Consider the following 25,449-nt stretch of genomic DNA (forward strand, 5'->3'; position numbering starts at 1 on the left):
AACACACAAATCTTATATTATACATACCCAAAGAAAGACTGCCTTTGTGACCAATAAACACAAAACATTATATTTATGTTTACTAGTTATTATTAGTTGGCTTGTTCATTTCTTTATTAATTATCTTCCTTATTGTTTTACCATGGTAGGCCTATATGTGTTTTTGCATCTTTATTTAATAGTTTTAATGTTGCCTTTCACCAGCACTGTACATTTCCATGCTGCCTGTGGGGACAAATAAAGTATTACTGATTCTAAAGTGTGTGTGGGGGTTTCTCTCCTTATTTCTTCTCTTCTTTGCCTGATTGTAAGAGATAAAACAAAACTTAGTTATAGCTATGTTATGTTCATTCAAACACCCAGCACACCAAGATTAACAAGTGAAGACTAATAAAGATTTCATTCAATTATGATGTAGATGGAATCACTCTAGATATATTCACACTGAAGGTCGTTAATACATCTTCAACCTTGTGTCAAGTGGGTGAGGTTTTATTATTTATCTAGCTGGTAGGCAACCTCGAGCTTTGAAATAATTAGTTGCACCAGTTCCCCCGATCGTGATACGGGTTAGTTGTAATTAATTTCCCAATCTAGAAAACGCACAGGACAGTATGACCTGCCAGGGATAAGAAATCCCTCTGAAAAGAAAATGGTGCCTTTCTTTTCCAATATATTCCCAAACAAGCCAAACTACAAACCCTTTTATCCAAAGCCTGATGATTCTGTAAATGCACAATTTTAAATGCCATCACAACACCTCACATGGGCTCCACATGCATCATTACTGGTTTTCATACAGATAAAACGTGTGATTCACTGAATTTATTTATTCACAAGGGTCAACAAAGACAGAAAATGAACTTTTTTCAACAAGCCAATGCTTCCAAAGAAAAAAGTACACATAACAAAAATTCTTGTTAACACATATTTACACATTTACAGACATTTTAATACTCTGATTAACATTTCAACATTTCACGGAGACCTCAATTGTCCAAATCAAAGGCAGTGAAGTAAAATGTAAAAGTACAAAATAAAATCTAGAAGTATAGAACACATTCATCACCGCTTTTTAGGAATAACAATATTTCCGCTGGTTGCTATGGGGATGAGGAGTTTGCGCTGTTCCATACGAAGATATTTTTCAATCAGCACTTCCACTGGGACCATGTCAGTCACATGTCCCTGCCTGAAAAACAAAAAAATGGTAAGTAAAATGACTAAAGTGTCAGAAATTGTTTAGGTGTACTGTTCAGTGTTTCCCACAGAATTTGATTATATTTGTGGGGCCACCGCACCGTCTCGTGTCTGCTACTTCAGACTAAACGTGGAGTCCGAGTCTGCCATCTAGAGGTCGGTATTACCCAGTGTTTTTTTTTTTGCTACAATATTAATTTCTACATAATAGTTGTCCAAAATCATTCTGAAAGCATTGTATTAATTACTTTTTGCTGTGTACTTGTCACCATTTTGTTTTGGTTTCGACTGTCGGCCATCATGAATTATTGTTATCTGAAAAGGCATTTCATTTGATGATTGACCCTTTTGTGGACTGATGTCTCTGGTCTGTGTTACTAATGTAACTCTTTTATTAAAGCTTTTTGCAAAAACCAAGGGTTAAATAACTGTTCATGTTTGCCAAAAACACACCATTAGGGTATAATGAGTTTAATTTGTGCTTAAATTGCCAACAAATAGGCAAAAAAAAGTCCATAGGGACTTGGCTTGGCAACTGGAAGATCACCAGTTCAAGTCCCGGCAAGACCAAGTGCTACCGAGGTGTCCCTGAGCAAGGCACCGTTCCCTACACTGCTCCCCGGGCGCCGTTCAAAATGGCAGCCCACTGCTCCTAACACTAGGATGGGTCAAATGCAGAGGAACTGTTTCGTTACCAATACCTGTACTATTTAATGACAATAAAGTTGAATCTTCTTCATGACATGGCAAACATTCACTGCTGGTGACCATAACACAAATATATTTGTTTTTATCTTTCAAAACGACTGATCCCCAAGTCATTAGTGTTTTCCTTGCACAGATAAGCACAAATCACACTTACCTTCTCAACAGAAGTTCAGCATCTTCAATCTCTATGGTTTTTCTCTTTGCATGAAGAGCATATGTCTCCAAGTCCTCCGCCAGTCGGTCGAAGTATTTATTCATTCTGGTAAAAACAGGAAATAAAATGAAGCTAGTGTGTACTGTAAATGGTAGAAATCCATGGTGTCCTAAACACATTACATATTATTGAATTAAAGGCAACGTTATATTACTTACATATCTTTTAGGACAGGGTACACATCTGGAGAGACTTTTGTTTTGGCGAAGTGTTTGAACACGTTCATCAGGTAGCTCTTAGGAAGGTCAGTCTGCTTTTTAGCCGGCCCTTTCCCCTTCTTTCTCACTGGCTTTGGTTTAGGAACAGGAATAGCTTCCCCTGTCCTACTGCTGACATAATACATAAATATAAAGTCAGTAACATAGTAGATGATAAACATACAATCAATTTAAGTCAGTTTAAACTATACAACTGACTTTCTATATGCTATGATGTAAAAGCCCAGTTTTTATTTAAAAAAATTAGATTGTATCATAAAATGCAACTTACCTTGCTTGAATATTCTGAGGTTTGGGCTGAAAAAAGCTCATTTTCTGTCTGACAAAAGCTGGGGTCTTGCTTGGGATCGCTGAAGATTTTGGAAAACAAAAAAAACACATTTTACCTCTATTCACAATTGACTTTCAATAAATGAAACGCTAACAAAGACTAACCATCACTGTCCTCCTCCTCTTCCTCCTCTTCCTCCTCTTCATCCTCCTCTTCCTCAGCAGCTTCTTCAGGTGAGTTGTCATTCAGGAGCCTGTCTTTGGTCTCATTCGCCAGCTCCGGAAGATGAAAGGAGTTTTCTTTAACAGCGCCAGGGTCGGCGTCCGTGTAGGAAGCGTGTGTTTCAGGGCTTCCCATGTGCAGGCTGCTTGGTGCTTTAGACTTACCATCAGACCATCCTGAATGCAAACAGAGCTGTTAAACATTGAACTTTAAAATACTCTGACATGCAGCCCTGAGAGGAAAACGGCTGTATTTCATTTAAACTTTTCCCCCTTTTATTTCCCCAATTTGTCCCAACACATGTTTGACCATTTAGACATACTTAAAATAAAAAAGCAAAAATATATTAATGATTTTTAAACATAAAAAGGACAAAGATAAGTAATGTGACAATTTGAAAAATGTATTAATAATTCATTAGATATAAAGAAATAAAAAAATCATAATAAGAGGAATCTATTGGGGTTTGGATGCAGCTCAGTCAGCTTTTGCAGGATGGGTTTGCTTGAGTATGTTTTAAATGCGCTGACTTGCTGCTTCTCATGTAGAAAGCATGTCAAAAGAGATTCAATATGTGGACGTCCTCACCTTCCTCTGTGGCGTGGTCCAAGTCTCCCGCTGCCTCAGTGACGGGCACGACGAGGGGGCCCTCAGAGCGAGGAGCCCTTCTGCTGGTGTGCTCCAGGTCTTGCTCTTCCTGTTCCGACGACTGCTCGGCATCATCCTCCGACAGCTTCCCATCATGCTTGTCTTCAGGTTGAGAATCAGCCAAATCGTCCTCCACTTCCTCTGCAGGAACCTCTTGTTCACTTTGATCATCTGCAGTCTCCTCCTCTTCCTCAGACCGAGACTTTGCTGCATCCTCTTCAGGTTCAATATCAACTGCAGCTTCTTGAGAGTCTGGTGCAACATCCTCTTCCTCAGACTGAGACTTTGCTGCATCCTCTTCAGGTTCAATATCAACTGCAGCTTCTTGAGAGTCTGGTGCAACCTCCTCTTCCTCAGACTGAGACACGGCCTCTGCAACCTCTTCAGGCTCGCAATCAACTCCATCTTGTTCTTCAGTTTGAGAGTGACCTGCAACTTCTTCCTCTTCAGTTTGAGTGTCTGGTACAACATCCTCTTCAACCTGGGAATCAACTCCATCTTGTTCTTCTTCAGTTTGAGACTCTGCTGCAGCCTCCTCTTCCTCAGATGGAGACCTGACTGCAGCATTCTCCTCATTTTGAGAATCAGCTTCACCTTCCTCCTCTGTTGGAGCTTCTACATTGTTCTCCTCTTCCTCCATAACAGTATCCAGGGATTCAGCTACACCTGCCTCTTCCTCGGCCACAGTTACATTATCTTTCATTTGATCATCACCTGTGTGCTTCTCTTCCTCCCTTTGAGATATAGATGCAGTCAAACTTCCATTTTGAGGTTCGGCCCCCCCCTCAGTTGGGAATGCATTCACTGACTTCTCTTTCCCCAGCTCCACCTCCACCTGATCCTGCTCCACCTCCATCTGATCCTCCTCCACCTCCATCTGATCCTCCTCCACCTCCACCTCCATCTGATCCTCCTCCACCTCCATCTGATCCTCCTCCACCTCCATCTGATCCTCCTCCACCCTCACCGTCGGTTTGTCCCGAGTTGCGGCTATTGATAAGTTGTCGGTCATGGCACCGGGCTGGGCACAGAGCGCCTTGTCACAGTGGATGATGTCGGATGTGATGTTAGAGTCACAGAGTGTGCTGAGGCCAAGAGTGAAGCCCTCAGAGGAGGTGGTCTTACTGAGACTCCACCGGCTCGTCTCTCCTGGGTAACAAGAAGAGAGGGAAAACGACAAATGAAGTATCAGCAGCATCCCTAGCGACAGTACTTGCAAATAACCTACAATATTGTTATTGATACGCCACTAGTTGAGCCTCCCTTCGTAAAACAGCTATCGGCTCCCTTCCTCCTGTAACTGGGCTTTAGCTCTAAATGTACATACTGTATACCTGGTCGAAATATTCTTGAGAGCCAAATTTAGATGTGAATTGTGTTCTGTTCAAACATTAGTCCATTTAATTTGTCTGTAAAATTATATATATAAAAAAATGTATGACACATTTTGAGACATATTAGAATAAAAATATACTCTGGGTAAAACTAGTGGGTTCTTTTATTGTTATTGACATTTTAAAGCCTAAATGGTCAGCAATTTAATTCATTAACATTAAAGGTGGGGTAGGTAATTCACTTCAGAAACACTTTTTGTTATATTCCATGGAATGCTCTTAACGTCCCGTTAGCAATGAATATCTTAAGTGCTTTGACAAAACATACATACAAAAATGAATCCGTGGAAGCCGTAGTACTGTAAAAAGCACGAACAATCATTTTAGCCGGCCCGGCTAAAGTAACTGGATGGCCTACCTGCCTGTCAGCCTTCCATCTGTGCACAAACTTATCTCGTGCCCTCATTGGTCATGTGCGCGTTCGTGTGTGTTGGAGGAGGGGCTCTGTAAGGAAGTCTGAAGGAAGGGGCAGATTTTTTCCGGCTGCGTAGTTTCTAATTCTAGCGCGCTCGAGCTGGTTTCTCCATTCTTACCTACCCTACCTTTAAATTAACTTGTTTTTTTTAACGTATATTAGCAAATTGATCTAAAAAAGGTACATTTTTGAGTAGTTACAAAGAGTGTTTTTTTCATTGTAATCACCTTCCATCGACCATCTATCTACAGCAGCGTCAAATCCTGCTACTGAGATTCTACGGCGTGGTAAAGCTCTTCTCCGCAGGCCTGTTCTCTCAGTCCGAACTTCCACAAAGGGGGTTTTTAGAGTGGGACTGCAAAACAGAATGGAGAGACCGCTTAGTTATATATTCACTCATTAACATTTTAAAAAGCAATGTAACTTTTTATATGCATAAAAAAACGCCACAACTTTGAAGTTTGTTATTTAATTGACCTTGACAAAGTAAGAGATGATTGTTCCGTTTCTTTATTTTCCTTCAGATCTGTAAGCACAAGCATTCATCATAAAACCCAGACATTAATAAAATACACAAGTGTTCTCATAGTTCATATGTTTCTACATCATCATCTAATTCTTGTAGCAGGAGTATACTTAGTTCAATCCAACCCTATTGGAAGTCTGTCAATTCAACAACACCCTTAGGATCTTACTTTACACCACTACTCAGGTGTTGCTTGAACCTTACCTGGCCCGGCGTCAAGACGTTTTTCAAAAGCCGACAAATCAAAGATCAGATGTCTCTTCCGGTTCAGTCTTTTTTGGGTACTCGCTGCACCAATAGTTAAATCAGGCAAATCCAACCCTGACAGCTCAATACTGAAAGTGAAGCAAATATTAACCTGTTACACACAACACAACAAATGTCAGCCGGTAGCATACAAACTGTCAATGTTGCTGAAGAGAGAGAAGATCAGGGTGGATGTTTTTTATCAGCTTTGGACTGAAAAAGTTAAACATTTGAAATAATCATCCTGGTCATCCCAAATGTCAGCAAAGTGCAATTTCCCTTACACACACACACACAACTCACCTGCAACCCTTACTCGAGTCGGCTGAAGATGACTGTCGCCCATCTGACGAGGCCCTCCCATGAACCATAGGCGTACTCACAGGCTCTGAATCACATGAAAGACGATTAAAAAAAAAGGGGCACAATCAGCTGCAACATTAGGTGTGAATAAAACCATGCCATGCACATACCTGTCTGCAGGATGTTCTTGAGTAGGTGCCTCGGTGTCTCTCCATCCTCCAACAGCATTGAGTTTACTGGAGGGATGTTACTCAATCTGAATGAGACTGAGCGACCGACCCTTCTCGTGGCATTCAGGGATTGCATGGATATACTCTGGAAAGAAGTAAGTCAACCTTAAGAAAATCCACAGCATGTCCATGATCAGCACAAGCTCTGCCGGCCTTCCTCACCTTTCGTAGTTTGTGTATCTGGCTGTGCTTTAGGATGGCCTTTGGGGTTTGGGGAACAGCATCTTTGTTTCTCAGTCGACTGCTGCTCCTCCTGGTCGCGCTGGCACTCAGTTGTTGAGAGGCACTTAAGACAAGACAGATCAATATTATTATAGTTTTAAAATCCTTAATTTAAGTATGATTAAAAAAAGAAACATTATTTTTACAATAAACACTTGAAATCATGAAGGTGATTTGAATGACATTGTAGAAAAAGCATACTTGGGTGTTAAATAGTTTATATATATGTTTCAAAAACCGGAAAGGGGGAAGATCTTGGGTAGGTAAAACAAGACTTTGTATATAATGTAAATGATTCCCAGTAAAATAAAAATAAATCAGGTTTGAATTGAAAACAAACACAATTTTGATAACAAAATAGTAAATCCAAGCTGATCTGAGGAAACCATGTGCATCTTTGGATAGATCGGATACTATTGTGGTTATTATAATTATTTCCATACAGGGTATTAAATAATTGAGGCTTCCTTGTTTTAACATGCTGGTGTTACGAAAACCACCTTATCTTTTCTAGTTATGAGGAATAACGTTAGCATTTATCAGAGCGAGCGTTCAAAGCTTGTAACAATAATAACAACAGACGTCGCTAGTTATTTCAAGACAAATTTAGTTAGGGTTAAGGTGAAGTACCTGCGGGTGAAGGGGGTCCTTGGTGTCTCGGTGCTGAGAATTTGGGTCAGCAGGACCCGGGCAGAAAGGTCCTCAATCGGATCCATTTAGAAACAGAGCCGGTTATTTTTGTTTTACTCCCAGACGGTCAGCTGGTTAGCTCAGTTTAGCTAACGAACGTTGTTCACGGTAAACACTAGTAACATAAACCTTGTTAAGCTGCGGCTCTATATAAATAAAACCAGTCTAACAAACGGCGTTGAGCTCAATACCGCCTCAATTAACACACAGCTTGTCTAATTAAACATGTGTTGACTGTCTAATGTTGTTTCTTACAGCGATGGTTGTGGTTTCAACTGATTTTCTCCTCAAACTGTCCCGCGTTATTTGTAAGTGAAATATCGCGAGATGACGAGTTTCTTCTTCTTTTACATCTAAAACGTAGTTCATCTTCTTCTTCTTTGCTTTAATGGCGAGTCGCAACCACTTGGAGCATTATCGCCACCTACTGTTGATTTATTGAATCTTCATGTTAAATCTTTGTCTTCAGATATATAAAGCTTCAGACCAGTGTTTTTGAGAAACTTGAAGATGAGTTTGTTAACTTCATTTATTGAGTTACTTGCGAATATTGACTTGAAATCCATGTCCTTAATGTTATGTTGTTCCATTGCAGTTTTCAGAATGAGTCTTTGTCTGGTATATTCCGCGCAGCTAAAGAATACATGATGTATTGTCTCTGATTGTTGGCAACCATCACAGTTGCCAGTTGGATGTTTTCCAATCAGATGGAGTGATGAGTTTAATCCAGAGTGACCCAATTTTATCCTGCTGATAATGTTCTGTTCTCTTCTATTACTCCCCTAAGTGCTTTCCATTCCTACTTCCATTTGAATCTGGTATAAATGTTTCCCTTTAGTGTTACTGTCCCATAACTTTTGCCATTGTTGCTTGATAATAACTTTCGTAAATGATTTGACTTCTGCTCTACTGATAGGTAGGCCTACTATTAAATCAATTGTATTTGCTTTCAATCCATTTTTTGCCAGTTGATCCACCACCTCGTTATCTCTAATACCCACATGCGCTGGAATCCACACAAATTGAACTACAATTCCCAACCTATACATGATGTGCACAATTTCATGCAGAATATCCTGACGACAGAATGACGATAAGTTATTTATACTCTCCAAAGCTGCGCTGGAGTCAGAGCAAATGACCACTCGCATTGGCTGTAGCCTACTTCCTCTATCCACTGAAGTGCTAGTGAGATAGCCATCATCTCCACTATGTAGCCTACACTGCGATGTGATCACTTGCTCGCTTTTTCACTTTGACCTTTAACTCAGGAACATAAAATGCACAACTAGCCTAGTTTTACCATGTTCTGGACTTTTGGATCCATCAGTAAATATGTGTATAAACTGCCCATATTGTTCATAGAAGTGTTCATGTAAGCCTGCACGTTCATTTTATTTTTCTTCGAATGTAACCGTTTCAATAAGGATAAATCTATTACAGGTTGAGGTATAACCATGGTGGAACCGCTGATATCAACAGTCGGACTAATATTCCATTCTTTAACTTTTAATTCCTTACATAATTCAGAAACACAAACACAAAAACTTTCTTTTTTAATTGTGTTACTTTCCCAACTTGTTTTTACAGTTTGTTTAGTAGCCTATAGGGTGAGTATCTTCATGGCCCAGTTGCCCAGTAATTTGCCCAGTAATTAACAATTAACTGTTTTCTCTTCAAATAAATTGGTATTTCTCCGACCTCTACCTGAAGTGCCAACACTGGTGTAGATCTGACTGCCCCACAGCATATCCTTAGTGCTTGTGCCTGGACTCTATCTAATTTTTGCAGAGAAGAGTATGCAGCTGAACCATACACTATAGTCCATATTCTATGACTGATCTAATTAAGGCTCTGTACGTTCCTCAAAGCAGCTTTATCAGCCCCCGACTTTAGTGCCTGCCAAGCACCTCATAACATTTAACACATTTTTACATTTATCTACTACTTTATCAATATGAATACTCCATGTGACTCTCTCGTCCAGCCATATTCCCAGAAACTTAAAAGTCTTCACTTTCTTTAGTTCTTGTCCATAAAGTTTTAACCTACCTCCTCACCTATCCTTTTTCTCGTAAAAATAAAGTTTCAGTTTTTTCTACCGACAATCTAAACCCCCATGTCAGAGAGACCATCTTTCAATTTCTGTAATGGCTTCCTGAATCTTACCTACAATCTAATTTACATTTCTACCCCTTTTCCAAAGAAAGAACTGATTGACTTTTTGGTTTTAGTAGAGGACGACCAGCCTTTCTTTTTCTTTCAATCCTCTGGGCCAGGTGAGCGCAGCAACATGAGTCCATTCATACGTTTGGATGGAGGTGTTCCAGGGAGATTACTGTGAGTGGATAACACAGAAACACTGAGAACACTATCCTGGAAAGTCTCTAAAGTAGAGCCATCCTCCTCATTGTTTATCAGCCCTGGAAGACAGCTGAGGCCCGTCCCCCTGCTGGTCCCTGCCTGTTGGGACAGACTGAGGAGGGCTGTGTCGCTGTTTGCTCGACATTGGGCCAGGACGGTGTGGTTACATTTCTTATAATGGTTAGGAATGGTGGAGCAGCACTGGAAGCCATCTGGACATTCTGTGTGAAAAGAAAACAATGAAGACAGACTTATCAACAGAGTACTAAATGGTCATTCAAAAGCAACAGCACATGCAAATTCTGATAAAACATTTTGACAATACTTATACTCAAAAAGTGTCTGATTTTATATATCAGTTTACTCATCACATAAATCCAGCTGTGTCTCAAGGGAGCTTTCTAAAAAAAACTATGTAGTCCAGGTTTTCTTAAATTGGGCTTGAGACTTGACATGTTGAACAAAAGCCCTATTTTACAAACTAGGGGTGAACAAAATGTGTGCATTAACCAGGCAGGATGTATCTGAAACTAAATAATGTTCTCAAAATCGAAACTTTACTCATGTCCAGTAAATAAAGTGGCTGAAAGAGACACAAAGATACATCACATATGCCAAAGTGTAGGGGAATTTCAATGGATATGGTGCAATATTTATTGTCAATGTACATCATTTCGTTAGGTGAATCTAAACTCAATAAACTATCTCCTGAGTTGTCACCAGTTTGTTCCTTTGTCTCTACTCCTCAGCTGTACTTCATACCACAGACCCTTAATTGCCCATTTCCATCTACACACCTGTTTCTAATTCATTCATCTGCCTTTCCCTTCTTGCCCTCCACCTGACCTGCATCACACACCTGCTTATTAGATCCTGCTGCCCTCATACCAGCCCAGCTTCTTTGTTCCTCCACAGTTTATCATGTGTTTATGTGGCTGTGACCTGCCTGCCAGACCTACTGCCATTGTAAGCATTCAAATAAGTCATGTAACTGCACCAGGCTGCCAGTTATCAGTTGTTTTGAGGTTATTCCCTGCAATAGTTACATTTAAAAACAGGTGTGTTGAATAATATATATTTGTTTTCCCCGCCTACAATTGACAACATGTGTTCACCTGAATGCAGGAGGAAAGGTGTGTCAAGTAAGAATAGATATGGACGTAGTTATTTGATCAATGGTTTCTGATGAGGAAGCTGCTGGTGGTCATGTTTTTTATTTGATAAAGTATATGATATATGGATATCTGTACCTTTGCATGTGTCTCTGGAGGTGTCAAGACATTCAGCAACATTTCATCTTTGAGTCTGTACCACCAAAATGGAAAAAGGCATCTGACACATGGGGCAAAAGTCTCCAGAGGATGGTCCCTCATCAGCAGCATTGTCTGTCTGCACTGTTTCACTAGCAGTGGAGGACTTTGATGGAAGAACAAGGGCCTCTAAACTGCTGTCTCCATTAACAACAGACCCACTATGTCCATTTTCGGCTTGCTTCACTTTGCTCTCAGCCTTTTGGTCACACTTACAACTGGTGAATCGTTCGTGCATACAAGGTTGCCATAAAGACGTTGCATTACCACTGACTAGTGGATAAATAAGAAAACTACATTTTTAAAAACAAAAAAAACATTATTACTAATGTAAATACTTTTATAGGAAAAGGGGAACATTTGAAAAAGTTGTGAGAAAAACATAGTTTTTTTTAATAAGATCTCTTGTAGATTTTTTTGGATAAATACATAAATGTGGGTGTACAGGTGTATATGTATGTATATATAGCTACATATATTTGTTATATATTTAACATTTTATTCGGGATTGTAAGCAACAGCATTTTGATCTCCCTGTCTGTATCACACACACAGGAGATTGACAATAAAGTGGATTTCGACAATATGGTGGTGTAGCATCATTCCAAACATTGGGTCAATTAATTCTGTCCTCAATCTTAGTATGTTACTTTCTTGTCTTGTTCTGTTTATATTCCTGCTGCTAAATAAAATGAATACTAAAAAAGACTATATTTCAATGTGTTACTGTAACAGCACACTCTGCTGGCTGGAAAAATAAACAACAGCTAATGGTGATAGAAACAGGAAGATGATCAGCTCTTACTGGAAATGATTAAAAAAGCCAAAACTGTGGCACTGTGTTTTTAGAAGCTTAAATGTTAGTAACTTTAAGGAGAGTGAATTGCTTAAATTAGAGTAATTAATATTTGATTATTGGTGAACAAGAAATGTGCATGTCTGGTTCTGCTTATGTTTTGGTCTTTGTCAGTATGTCCACAGTTAACAGGTCATATCGGAGTGTTAAAGGTAGGGTAGGTAAGAATGGAGAAACCAGCTCGAGTAAGCTAGAATTTGAAAGTACACAACCGAAAAAAATCTGCCCTTCCTTCAGACTTCCTTAGGGCACAAGATGGAAGGCTGACAGGCAGGTAGGCCATCCAGTTATCTGCCGCGGGCCGGGGCAGATAACTGGACTTGCTTTTTCCAGCGCCACGGCTTCCACAGATGAAATATTTGTATATATTTATTGTCAAAGCATTTAATTTGTTCATTGCTATCGGGATGTTAAGAGCATTCCATGGAATATAGAAAAAAGTGTTTCTGAAGTGAATTACCTACCCTACCTTTAACATTTGGAAAACAAAATGACTTCAATGCTATTTGTAGAAAAAGATACATCTGAGTGGGAAATGTAAAAATGTCCTAATGTAGCAAACAAGAAAAAATAAACTGAGGGTTAATCAAAAACAGACTCAGTGGTGGTCTCCACATCTGACTTGCTGTAGTTTCACTGACATGGACGACAGTAACCTCATGAAATCAAAGCAGCTGCAGTTTTCAACCACTGCTGTCCATCATAGATTCTCAGCAGACTAAAAAACCGCAATACATGTCAGGAAATGACTGGATTTCCCCTGAATTAGTAATACAAATATAATCATCTCCTTGTGAAACCCTGAGGATGTAACTATAGTGTGCCTATTGTCAAAGCAGCTGTGTACTTAAAAGAAATACACATGCAAGAGAGATTTAAATAGTTTTAATTATCAACACAACATCAAAAATAAATTCATCAATTAGTATAACAGGTGGTTCCCTGTTTTATTCATATAGTAATTGATAAGAGTATGATCCCTTTCCCCCTTCACACTGAAAATGATTGAATGAGTGCAAATGATTCAACCTTCGTTCTGTGTCATGAGTTTGTTTTTGGATTTGGCAAAAAGTGCAACAGCTTTTAACACTGCCGATAGTGTCAGACAGGGAAGTGAAGATTTAGAAATCAGGCCCTTCCTTCTTCAGCTTGGAGTAGTCCATGTTAACTGCGAAGAGCTGCAAATAAAAAACAAATGTGTGAGGGCGGGAATATGGACTTGGAGGCAAGATAACATGAAACGATATGGACTATGGATTAAATCTAACCAAACAGCCCTTAGTAATTTATGCAAAATGTAAATAAAGGTGTATACTTTGTACTGCTGATCAGGCTTCATGTTGTTCCAGGGCTCGGGGTTGTTCTTGCGATCCCATCTGAGAACAAAACAGTATAAAAACTCTTTAACATGACATCAGAGATTTGATTGAAAACACACACATAAAAGAGCTAACTAAATCCTTAAGAAAACACTATGTCTGTAGTTGTGTCATTTATTAGACGTGATAGAGACTTACGAGACATCAGGGTTTCTCAGAGCCAGCCGACTCAGGTACGTAATGCTCATGGCCGCCCCGCCACCGATGAAGATGAAGAGGGGGATGAGCTGTGGGGCAAGGACAAGAAAATGTAATCACACACATACTATTTATAACTCACAAGAAATAACGATATTCTGTTAATCATCTACTCGTATTCGGTTTCATAAGGAAAGATAAAAAGTGAGAGTACAGTTTATAAATACAGTAAAGAATAATCTCATAGGCTGGTTGTTTGCATTGCATGTCACTAACCACTTACATACGATTTCACTTTCTATATAGGCCTATGTATAATCCCCTCCCATCCTTGCCTCCTCAGTGACAATAAAAGAGCATTTACACAGTGAAGTGGAAATCTGACACTGTTTAAAGGACAAACACGGTGGCACCCTGTGGATTATTAATATGGACTCTGCCGTAAAGCGAACCGGATGCCCTTGGATAATCAGACATGCATTGCACTGGCATCAGGCCAGGGGGTCACACTGCACTGTGTACGTGCTGTACAGAACTGCATACTGTACATGCCTGTGCACATGTGTACATCGACCCACACCGATATACCATATAGGGAAAATAGATTTGATACTTTTAACAACAATTAAAACGATAGCTCCTGTTTTAATGGGGATTTCCAGCTCTAAACATGTACAACGCCTTTAAAAGGAGGATATCCCAATAAACGGAATGTTGTGATGAGATTGAGAAATTAAGATCAATATTATTAATACAAATAAAAATCATGATCGCGGGAAAATATCAATTACAAAGTTATTTTATTGGCGTTGTATTGCCTTTATCGTCCATTTCCTCCTGAAATCTGCCACGATAGATTTTACATTCATGCAGTCATAGATCATCATTTGCCGGGTAATGTATGATAAAACCCCAAATGTTGTATAACTCAGGTAATATATCAATAACTTAAAAATAAAAATGTTGGCTTAATGAGGTGCGGTTATTGGGAAGCATGCGCGATCATCTCGTCCTCAACACTTCGTTCAATGTCACCGGCTCGATCTTGCGTTATCGAACTCATGTAATACATAAATAAATAATAATAAAATAAACATGTTTAGGACTCACAGCAGGGTGGCTCTTGAGCTGTTTGGCGATGATCCCCAACATGCCGGTGAATCCTCTGGCAGTCTGAAGTGAATATATATGAAGAGAAACGCGCGCTACAGCAGAGCAGCTCCTCCAGTCAGACAGTCCCACAATGCACCGCTAACAGCTGTATAATGTGTACCCTTCCGCAATGTGGATCAAGTGTGGTACAGCAACTGCAGCTCTTAAAGAAAACTCCCCTGTCCTTATATAACTTTAACCTACACACCAGAAACAGGAAAAAAGAAAAAAACATAATCTCTCATCGTCTGCATTTTTGACATGCTGTACGGGACCAATTTCTTCATTACAAGAGTATAAACCTACCTCACACATTCTGATTCCTTACATTTTAAGATAGAGTTTTGCCACCGTCACCACACAATTGTGTTGCTTTTTTTGTAACTTTCAATCATAGCATACGATCTTCATCAGTAGGAGGTTTGCCAGAGGTGGGAGATATTGTACTTGAGTAAATGTAGAAGTACCAGAGTGTAGGAATACTCTGTACAAGTAAAAGTCCTGCATTTAGTAACTCAAGTAAAAGTACAAAAGTATTAGCATCAAAATATACTTGAAGTACCAAAAGCAAAGTAGGCCCATTTCAGAATAATGATATGTTGTTATTTTAATCATTGATGCAATAGTGTTATGAAGGCTGGTGAGGTGCAGCTGAATTTTGCTGCAGGTGTAACTTAAGTCTTATAAAACTAAAGTGTTGATTATGTCACATAATTAATCCAAATCTGCAAAGTAATTAAAAGTATTAAATAAATGTAGGAGTAAAAGTACACCATTTACCACTGAATTGTAATAGAAGTCGAAGTAGGGCTACAAAGTAGCATACAATGGAAATACTCAAGCACAAGTATCTCAAAATTGTACCCAAGTACAGTACTTAGTTACACAGTACAGTAAAAGTACTTAGTTACGAATTCCCACCACTTAAGTTTAGCTATTTTCTTTAAACAATTGTAAACTTTAAAATATACATTTTGAGGGACTAAAATAATTCAGTTTTCTTTTTATAAACCTTTAACATCTAGCTGATCTTTCAGTATTTTAAAATTGACCCTACAGGACATTAATTTAAATGATAAATGTGTAGTTTACAGTAGACCCAAATCAAAGCTAGTTCAGACTGCAGCTGCAACACCTCCCTGCAGACATGGTGAACCACAGCATTAAGAGTTAGGACTTCAGACCAGTTAAATAAATCGCAAAGACAACACGTTATCAATTATATATTTATGTGGACAGAACACAGAACCTGAGATAACAGAACGTCCCCAGCATCGACACCGCTTCATAAAACATTGAAATTGAGGCTTATTTGGAACATACAATGTTTCAATCCAACAGCATTTCACCTGGACACTAAAACTAGAAGTCAAACAATCCGACTATTAACTTTCAATCCACGTGCACACACACACACACACACACATACAAAACTCCGGTCAGGATTAAGGTATGGAACAAACGTCTCCACATAAAAACCCTCTGCTGAAATGCATAAAAATCCACCCGATACAGTATACCATGTAACACCTGCCTCAATTATACTGACAGAACAAAACGTAAGAGGTTTTTTTTTAGCTTATGCTGCAGGTAATTGGAAAAGGATGTAGAAATTACACATTACTACTCTTAAAGTACAAAAGTGAATATAAAAATAAGAATTGCGACTCAAAAGTAGCATTTCAATTTGTGCAAACATGTCTACCAGAAATAAAACTATTTGAACATCAACTTGTCAGATTGGCAGAAGAAGAACGTCTTCAGAGAATTACAGATGACAAATCTACACCACTAAAACTGGTTAGGTAGTCAACTAGGCTGCGAAACCTTATATCTATAAACAGCACACATCTATAACATCAAGGAATAACAGGGTTTTTCATCCATTAACTTGTGCTGTTCTCTGCACGTAAACAATATGACAACAAAAATAAACATCTTTTAAAGCAGGAATGCATGAGCTGAAGCATTTAGGTATTGAATCTACCAAAGTCCAACAACTGGAAAATTCCCTTCAGTCTACAATAATCTACATTTTTCTTTTCTTTTTAGGAAAATAAAAAAAGTACCCAACTGATTTGTCGTGCTTTGTACACCAGCAACAGGTGCAACGTAACGTTAGGTAAGAAGAATTCTAGATAAATATCTTTGAATACTTAAAAACAAGCAAACTGATCCGCACAGGGTGTTTCTGACTCGACTGGAGAGATGACGCACTGCAGTTTAAAAACCAGTATAATAATATAAATTTGTGTCATGGCTTTCTTTGGGGAAACATAAAATCATGTGAAGTTAGGGGGCCAGTCATCCAACAGAGGTCTGCCCTGTCTCTCACACTTGTGTGTTTGGCCAAAAATATATCTTTGAAGTGACAGAAATGCCTTAATTTAGAAATATCATAATGCCCGGACACCAAAAAGAACAAGTCGCTCATAAAGCAAATCCATTGGATTGCATAGAATATATTTTTTTCAATATTATAATTTTTTTCTCAATATAAGATTATTTTAAACCTGTATAGATATGGAATGGTCCTTTCCTAAAATAAAGCAAATATTTGCATTACGCATTATAATTTCCGCAGAAAAAGATCTGCAGCTGCTCAGAAGGCGAGACCCTCCCCAGAGCTCTCTCCCACCACAGCGGGGGAGGTGCTGGGGGGGTCTGGGAGAGCCTGACCCATCCCCTGGCTGGAGCAGGAGCCTGCAGGGGAGACGGCCAGGCTGCGGAACAACATGTCCATGGAGGGGAGCAGCGGCCTCAGGAGGCTGACGGGGCAGAAGGCGGAGCCCCCATAGGGGGTGAAGTTCACCTTGTTGGGGTCCGGGCAGGAGGAGAGGAGGGCGGGCATGGGTTGGCGTGGAGAGCTACAAGACAAGAGGAGAGGGGCTTTAGGAAAATGAAGATAAGAAGATAAACCTTTATTGATAACCCGGAGGAATATGTAGGCTTCACTCACAGTACAAATGGACAGGTGTATAGGTGCACACATGCATTTTAAGAGGTGCCAGTGTACATATAGACGAGAACCGGAGACCCCAAGGTTCTCAGGACAAGTCTAGTTAGGACAGACTGAGCCCCTGACCCCGCATTGCGTTTGTTTCTCCCGACAGGATCCGCAGAGAGGGCGGTGTTCCTTCACTACAGGTTTATGAGAGTCACTTTGCCCCCCTGTGTTGGTCACCAAGGACATCGGTTAGTCCAGGGTGGGCAAATAGGGGGCGTCCTCTCCAGTGTTGCACGGTGTACCGATACTTGAAAGGTACCGCGATACCCTGCCGCTAAAAACGTTACGATTCCTCCGTTTCATTAGTATCGGTACTTTAAGAATGACGGGGGAAAGTACTCCGGTGAGAAAGCGCCGCTTTAATAAGAGCCGTGTGTGTTCAGCGCTCTGCTCCGCACCTGCAGTCCCTCCCCTCTCAAGCACGCTCCAAGTGCCTCCCCTCTCTCGTGCACGCGCTAGCTGCCAGAGCATGTGAGAACAGGAGAAGCATGGCTGCAAGTGGGAGTGCAACTGCCGCTGCCCCTCAGCTTGTTGGCAAAAAAGACGCCAGAAGCTAAATTTGGAAGTATTTGAGCTATATCTCTGACAGTGAGGGCAAGCCTACGGACACCACGAGGCCTGTCAGTAAGAAATGTTTTAATTTAATACGAATTCTTGTCATTTATTTTATTTATTGTTCTCATTTTTTAAAAGTTTGTGTTATGGTTCTTGTGTGAAATAAAGCACAATAATTACATTTAAGACCGTTTCCCCTTTTTTAAGAAAAGTATCGAAAAATAATCGGAATCGCAATTCTTGACTTGATATCGAAACCAAAATGTTGGTATCCTGACAACACTAGTCCTCTCCTAGTGTTAGGAGCAGCCATTATGTAGCCAAGTCCCTACGGACTAAGACGCCACCACCCAAAAAATAACACCTTTATTTGGTTAGACAACAGTTATTTTAACCATCAATGATATGGTTAGTATTCTGGTCCCTTACAAATTAACTAAAAAAGTAGTCTCTCCTCATGATTTAAGGGTTTTTACCAAAGACTTCAATACATTACAAGTTACAGACTCACAAAAGAGAAAGACACATATTTATAACAGCAGCGAGAACGGTAGCATTTTATCTGACAGCTTTGCAGATTAAATAAATCATAAATGAATGAATAAATCAATTCTGATGTGTAGGAAAAATAGGTTCATCTTCCCAGTTGTATATAAAGTGACAGGGTATATGCAGGAATCCTGAAGTCAAATGTAAGACCTTTTAAGGCCTTTTTTAAGACCCTTTCCATACATTTGAAGACCTCATCGCCACTTTGAGTTCTAACTGGTTACATTGGCGAAACACTTTACCTCACATTTACTATATACAGTATTGATTGTCCTTCCTCCTTATCTTCCAACCATTTGGACGCAAACTTGCATTTCCCCATAACGATGTTGTTTGACAACCGGCGTAAACGGAGCTTCGTGCTATCAAGCAGTGAGCGCGCGATGTCCTGTTCAGATGACGTCAAACCCAACGGGATGCCATAAATAAACTACACAGAATCACACTACACACCTACGCAATGATTACATTCAGGCAGACTGTAGAATACAACCTCTTTGGACCATTCATATACTTATTGAAAACAAGCTACAAAATGTAATACCTTAGAAAATGCCTTTTAATACTTTTTAAGACCCAGCGGACACCCTGAGTATATAAACATGAGCTCCATCATTACAAGATGCAACATTAGGGCAGTAAACATTATTGCAATGATAATTGTAGCATAGAACATTCTGAAATGGGCTATTCTGCATAATAAGTACTTCAAGTGTACATATTTTGGATATAAATGCAGGACTTTGGCTTGAGCGGAATTTTTACACTGCAGCTAATTTCACATCGCAATATACAGGTTGAGTAAGAACAAGACTTAAAAACTGGAAGTATTTTTGTCATTAATGGTACAGTTGTTGTTTTAGTTTGAAAACATTGTTCCCTTATCATGCCTTTGGTTAACCATACTGGTTATAGTTCTAAATATACGTGTGGTCACGTTAAAAAAAAAAAAAAAAGGCTAATGTATAAACACCAGAAAGCTTCCACGCAGTTTGAATTTATGTTTAATATTTGGAATTAATTAAATAGTTTATTGCAAAAAAAGCCCTTTATTAGCTACCTCTCTGGGTAGAGGTTAAGGAAAACATCTAAAATAGGAAATTAACTAGTCTCTAAAGGGAAAATGTGCCCATTTTAAGCAACAAAGTCTGTTGAAAGGCCATGTAGAGAGCTTGTATAACGTGTTTGTGGCTCCAGAGGGAGCTGTGATGAATTGCCTCGAGTGTGAGTGAAGAATACAAGTTTGAATTGAAAACAGAAACAACCGGGGCTCTGGAGCAGAGACCTCTGTAGCTCAATGCCGCCCACTAACAGAACACACCCAAATCTCCAACGGTTGGCTTTCAACTTGCATTGTGGGTAATGTAGGCGCCATGTCTCCATTTTGTGGAGATGGGGATCACACATACCTGCTTTCCTCCCAGACTTTGACCCTCTCGCAGCCCTCTGGCGGCTCCCTCTGGAAGCAGCAGCTCTTGTTGGGCCCCGGGGAGGACGAGAGGTCGGCCTCGTTCTGGGAGGAAAACGGAGACAGGAGGCACATCTCTGCTCCGTCTGTCAGACCTGAAGACAGCAGACAAAAAACGACAATATATCAATGATTCGTTAAACTTTCATAGACAGTTTGTTCCTGGGATTTAATGGGGCAGACAATCCGAAAAACATGTTCTGGGCTATACAAGTAAATCTGTGGCTTAGACATAACTCCATCACTTCAGTTAATTATTAAACAAAATTGATTAGTCAACCTTTTTCAAATTCAACCATGTACTACTTAAATGGTTCAACTCTAATACAATAGTGTACGTATGCAGACAAAGTAGTTTCAGATCGTTCACTGACTAAACCACCAAAACAACCCGTTGGTTTGTAAGGAGGTGTAGCTGCAGTCAGTGTTTCACAAGATAAATGCAGGTTGAATCCTTATAGTAAAACGGTCTGAACCATCAACATGAACTGTGTTAAAAGCGGTTAAATGCTTTGCCCCACCAACAGGGTTAAAATGTCTTGTTTTTTTAAATGTATTCCATGGTGTCAATCTAGAAAGAGGCTACAATGAAGTGTGCACAGACTTTACTATTCAAGTGTCTGCTGGGGGAACAGGTTTAGCTGATGCCTGTGAGACTGCACAGTGGTTCTCTCATTTTAGGTTCTGTCCGAGTGGTTTGCCAAATCTAGGCCATGTTTTGAGAGAAGTGCAAGTGTCACAGCAGTGACTTTCCCTTTCTGGTAACCCTGTCTAACCTTGTTGCACATCCAGAGGTGCATCTTCAGGGTCCGGTGGGGAATTGTAGAAGTTTGTGGGAGAGGAACTGGGTGAGGAGGACAAGGGTGTAGTGGCGGGGTCACTCTGAGATCCACTGCTGCAGCTCTGCGGAGGAACCGGAGCCCGGTGGCCGTCTGGAACCTCCAGGAGCTGAGAATATGAGCAATGTAAATAACGTCAGCCTCCATTATATTACATGCTATCTTGCAGGAATCTTGTGTGCTGAGGGAGGGTAGGGGGGCAGTTACCCTGTGCTGAGGGTGTGCTGGCTGGCAGATGAACATGCCCTCCAGCTCCTGGTTGAGTCCCTCCACACTGCAGCGCAGCCGGGGGACCAGAGTACACAGGGGGGCCAGGGGGATGGGGATGGGCTGAGTCTGAGGACACAAACAAAGCAAATGGCTTCATCACTTTTGAGGGCTTTGACGGATCGAACACCTCGTGTGTTTTTATACAGTTAACAAGTCAGTGTCACATGTTTGCTCTAATTGTTAGGCACTTTGAGCAACACAAAGATGTTGCATAAATAGAGTTTATCATCGTTACAAATTCTGAAAAACTCTTATGCCGCAATCGAGGCAGCGATAACTCCACCTGGCGATTAGACAGAAAAAATATTCCAATAAGATATTTGATTAATGGTTTAAGGATTGTTTCCTGCAAAGATTAAAGACGCTATTTTCACACTCCCAAATATTGAAATGTCCTCTTTACATCATATTTGAATAAATGTCTTGGACTGACCAAACAAGTTATTAAAAAAGACATTACATATTTTGTGTATGTGTGAAAGCAATATATAAAATCAACCCATTAACCATCATTATGGACTGAGGAACTAGGAAGGAATTTATTTGAAACTATTCCTGACTAATCTAGAAAATAATCGGCCGGTTAATCGACTATGCAAATCATTGTTTCAGAAAAGCCAATTAATCTTAAGTTAAATATGAAAGCAACATGTGTTAAGGGACATAACGGGGTGCAGGTCCTTTTAAAAAACTCTTTTAACACTTAAGGTATTAATGAGGCTTCTAGCTGTTCTCATTGGTTTGTAACGTCACCACAGTTTGGTGTGAAACCGCCTCGGCCCGGTGGACTGAGGCGCTACAGAACTGAGCAGACCAGCTGTGCTGAAAAGCAGAACTACACATTTCATTCTGAAAGCAGAAGCAGTGTGATTTAGTAGTCTTCCTGTTGCTTCAGTGTTTTATTGAATTCACTTCCTGCGATGAACTGCACATCAAGTTCACGTTGATGAAGGTAAACCAGTGATGCTAGGCTGCACTGATGAAGGAATATCTGTGAGTACCCGCAAGCACAGAGTAATTGGTGCGGTGTGTTTGTGTGTGGGGATGATGCTAAGGTACCCGAGTAGTTCCTAAGCTACAGCTCCCCTGAGGGTATCCACACTGGCGGTCTTTGTCGTGCCCACCAGAGACGGCAGGTTTGCTGCGCTGCTGCAGCTGTTGTTTTAGTTTAGAGATCTGCAACGAACACAGGTTATTGTCAGTCAATCAGCTTGCACACACACACAAACACTCAATTACAAATGTCACATGTTTCATAACAAGGGTCCCCTTCAGAAGCATGTTAGCAGCTATAATCTGATTATGTGGTGGCTCAGATCAAATATATGATGAGTGAAGCTCAAAAAAAGGGAAGTCTCTTTGCAGATGAGATCATTTGGTCTCCTGTTGCTCAATGTTGTCAAAGTAATTGAGTCAGGCCTTTTTCCCCCCCGGAGCTTGCTCTCTTCGACATTCAGCTGGTTGATTCAAACATACGTTGAGTAATGCAGTAAAGTCGAGATTCACCTCTCGCAGATGCTCAGCGCTGCCCCACGATGCCGATCGTTTGTGGCTGCTGCTGCTTCTTCTGCTCTGGGATTTATCAGACCATGAGTCTGGGGTCTAGGGAGTGAAAAAGGCAACTATAAATAATAACAAATAAGATCACATGTGTCTGAAAAATCAGCTTATATACATCATAGTTTTAGCCTAAGCTGCTGATCATATAACAAAATCACACAGACTGGAAATCATAACTATTAAGTCACACAACATTTCAGGACTTCACACATCTTTTGACAAAAGTTGCACACTTCATGCTCAAAGGCTGATCTGCAGCCACATCACATCATCCACACCCACAGACTTTATTCACACTTGTCAAAAAGCAAAAGAGCATGGAGAAACTGAAAAACAAAAGGGGGGGTGGGGGAGGATGTGGGCAACAGAACAGCCGTGGCGAGCGCCTGCACACAGAGCAGCACAGAGGATGGGTGCAGCCAAAACGGCCTCATCAGCTGACTTCAGGGACAGTTCTCATGGCTGTGGTTTAGCTACGCAAGCACTGGACCCTCCTTCTTTCTATCTCCTAGCAACTGGTTTCTCCTCTAAAATCTGCAACCTAACGTTTAACATGATTCAACCCCCTAAAAAGTTGTTAACGACCTTCAAAACAAAACTATTACTGTGGAAACAGCTGTGGTAAAGTCATGCATTCCACTCATTTCAGCACTTTCTTCAGCAGGAGCAGACCTGGGTGGACTTGTCCTTGCGAGACGGGCTGCTCGGTCCCTCTGGTTCTTTGGGCCAGTGTCCCTGTAGGTACGGCCCGATGATGGCGTCCAGAGACATCGTCCGCCTCATGCCAGAGCTCAGCTGGTGCGATTTGGGCTTTCCAGCTGTTGTGAAAAAAAGATATGACTATCAGGGAACTTCTGTTTTGTATTTCAAACTATGAGAATTCAATGTTTACAACAAGGCATCTACCAGATAAATGAACAAAAACAAGAACTCATGGCAGATCATAACCACAGGGTTGTATCTTAGTTTCTTAATACTCACTGTTTGACTTGCATATAAATCAATACAATACAACAATGAATAAGTAGTTGAAAACTTCCGTGTTGAAATAATTGATTATTACTAGTTCACAGGGTTCCTCAATCACAGGGTCTTTACTCGATCATGTATGTCAAATGATAACTAATTAGAAGTTATTTTAGCTTGTGTAAAGCCAAGTGTTTATTAAGCTGCATTACACAATGTAGGCATTTTTTTAAAGTCACATTAAGAGTATACTAATCGACACAGGATCAGTTTTTAATCCACACAGTGCGACAGGTGTGGAGCTCATACCTGTCTTTCCATCTCTCCGGTGTGATCTCGGCTTGCTGGACAGCTGATAGGGAATAGTAGCCTTGAGGGGCTGTGGACCCAGAGTAACCCCCCGGATCTGTCCCACTCCACATGGACCAAACATCTTTCCAGAAACAAATCTGGGACTATGTGGCTGAAAAAAGCAGTGGATATCAGGTGGAGATTGGGGGCGCTCTGTGGAAACACTGGTGGCTAAATCACCAGCTGCAACCCTTCCTCCACTGGTGATGATGACCAGAACTAGAAAACCGTTACAAAAGTCGGCCTTAAGTCATTTAAATATAATTTCCAGGTTGACACATCCACCAGCTGCACTTAACTCGACAGATGAGATGTTACTAACAGCCTGAGATAAAGTGATCCTCGGCGGTGATCATGCTTTTTTTCTGGCTTGTGTGCGAGTTAGCAGCCTAGCAAGCAAAGTTTCTTTGTGAGGATGTTGAGATATTTCACCCCGTTGTCGAACAAGGAAGCAGCTCCAGTTTCAAAAAGTAACTTTAGGGTCAACCTCTACGTCTCCTGACCAAACCTGGAAGTATATTTCATTATGGTTTTTCGGGCTGTAGAGGGTTTTTGTGGCCCGAAAAGTTGCGAGGTGGCCACAGTAGTTTTCCCCTCCGCGTTCTTGTCTTTACTCCAAAACACCTCCACCACCACGCTGGTGTGGATTTAATTATATGAGGGGCGGGGCCCGACTCGGAATCTTACTTTTCATTGGTTGATGGAGCCCTCGGCTTCAATTCTATTGGACAATCCCCCATCAATCCGTCAAACATCGGACAATGTTACTTTCTGTCACCGCCCCCAATTCATATCTCATATTAACCGATTTTCGCCTTTAAATACGTGTTAAAAAAACAACTTTAAACGTATTTAGTATGTTGGATTACAGATGGATTACTTCTTAGAACTTCGTCAATGGTTGAAGCCTAGTGTGATTCGACGACGTATTTAAAGGGCCATCGTTTGTTTGCAAGGTTGTTTTTATTTTGTTTTTTTGTTTTTTTTAAATAAAAATCATGTCGCCTTCAGAGTTGTCTGGAGTCTGGGCCATTTTCAAACGCATTTCATACAGTCTAAGATTTGTATATACTACAGTTTTAATGTTTGCTTACTACTTATTACTAATACTAATTACTTTTAGGCAACAGTCCAGTGATACAATGTTTTAAACACTATTAGTTGTGATGTAAAGTATG

The 25,449-nt window shown here is 40.4% G+C and overlaps 3 protein-coding genes and 1 non-coding gene across 6 annotated transcripts; all 4 read right to left on the reverse strand.

Moving 5' to 3' along the window:
- Nucleotides 1-810: 810 nt before the first annotated feature.
- Nucleotides 811-7,818, reverse strand: cenpt (centromere protein T). 3 transcript variants are annotated; one of them, XM_034214608.1, is made up of 14 exons: nt 7,448-7,818; nt 6,758-6,881; nt 6,536-6,680; nt 6,366-6,450; nt 6,021-6,151; nt 5,768-5,816; nt 5,518-5,645; nt 3,744-4,630; nt 3,422-3,662; nt 2,776-3,009; nt 2,612-2,690; nt 2,281-2,451; nt 2,063-2,167; nt 811-1,192 (listed from the first exon to the last, which is right to left on the reverse strand). In XM_034214608.1, the coding sequence occupies exons 1-14, from the start codon at nt 7,531-7,533 to the stop codon at nt 1,066-1,068; spliced, it is 2,592 nt and encodes an 863-aa protein (XP_034070499.1). In that variant the 5' UTR covers nt 7,534-7,818; the 3' UTR covers nt 811-1,065. The 3 variants fall into 3 exon arrangements, with proteins under 3 accessions (XP_034070499.1, XP_034070498.1, XP_034070497.1); XM_034214607.1 differs by having other exon boundaries at nt 2,281-2,448; nt 3,422-4,630; XM_034214606.1 differs by having other exon boundaries at nt 3,422-4,630.
- Nucleotides 7,819-12,907: 5,089 nt separating this feature from the next.
- ndufa4 (NADH:ubiquinone oxidoreductase subunit A4) lies at nt 12,908-14,863 on the reverse strand. Its single transcript, XM_034214684.1, has 4 exons — nt 14,665-14,863; nt 13,555-13,643; nt 13,353-13,413; nt 12,908-13,215 (listed from the first exon to the last, which is right to left on the reverse strand). Exons 1-4 carry the CDS (start codon nt 14,704-14,706, stop codon nt 13,159-13,161), a joined length of 249 nt encoding a protein of 82 aa, XP_034070575.1. The 5' UTR covers nt 14,707-14,863; the 3' UTR covers nt 12,908-13,158.
- A 1,055-nt stretch (nt 14,864-15,918) lies between these two features.
- LOC117545012 (protein FAM117A-like) lies at nt 15,919-24,906 on the reverse strand. Its single transcript, XM_034214651.1, has 8 exons — nt 24,230-24,906; nt 23,627-23,772; nt 22,901-22,996; nt 22,454-22,570; nt 21,332-21,460; nt 21,062-21,233; nt 20,227-20,380; nt 15,919-17,573 (listed from the first exon to the last, which is right to left on the reverse strand). The coding sequence occupies exons 1-8, from the start codon at nt 24,351-24,353 to the stop codon at nt 17,309-17,311; spliced, it is 1,203 nt and encodes a 400-aa protein (XP_034070542.1). The 5' UTR covers nt 24,354-24,906; the 3' UTR covers nt 15,919-17,308.
- LOC117545160 lies at nt 17,802-17,920 on the reverse strand. Its single transcript, XR_004568774.1, has one exon. It is a non-coding gene; the product is annotated as a small nucleolar RNA SNORA26 (small nucleolar RNA).
- Nucleotides 24,907-25,449: the final 543 nt, after the last annotated feature.

This window comes from Gymnodraco acuticeps, unplaced genomic scaffold (genome assembly GCF_902827175.1).
Source record: "Gymnodraco acuticeps unplaced genomic scaffold, fGymAcu1.1, whole genome shotgun sequence".
Lineage (NCBI taxonomy): Eukaryota > Metazoa > Chordata > Actinopteri > Perciformes > Bathydraconidae > Gymnodraco > Gymnodraco acuticeps.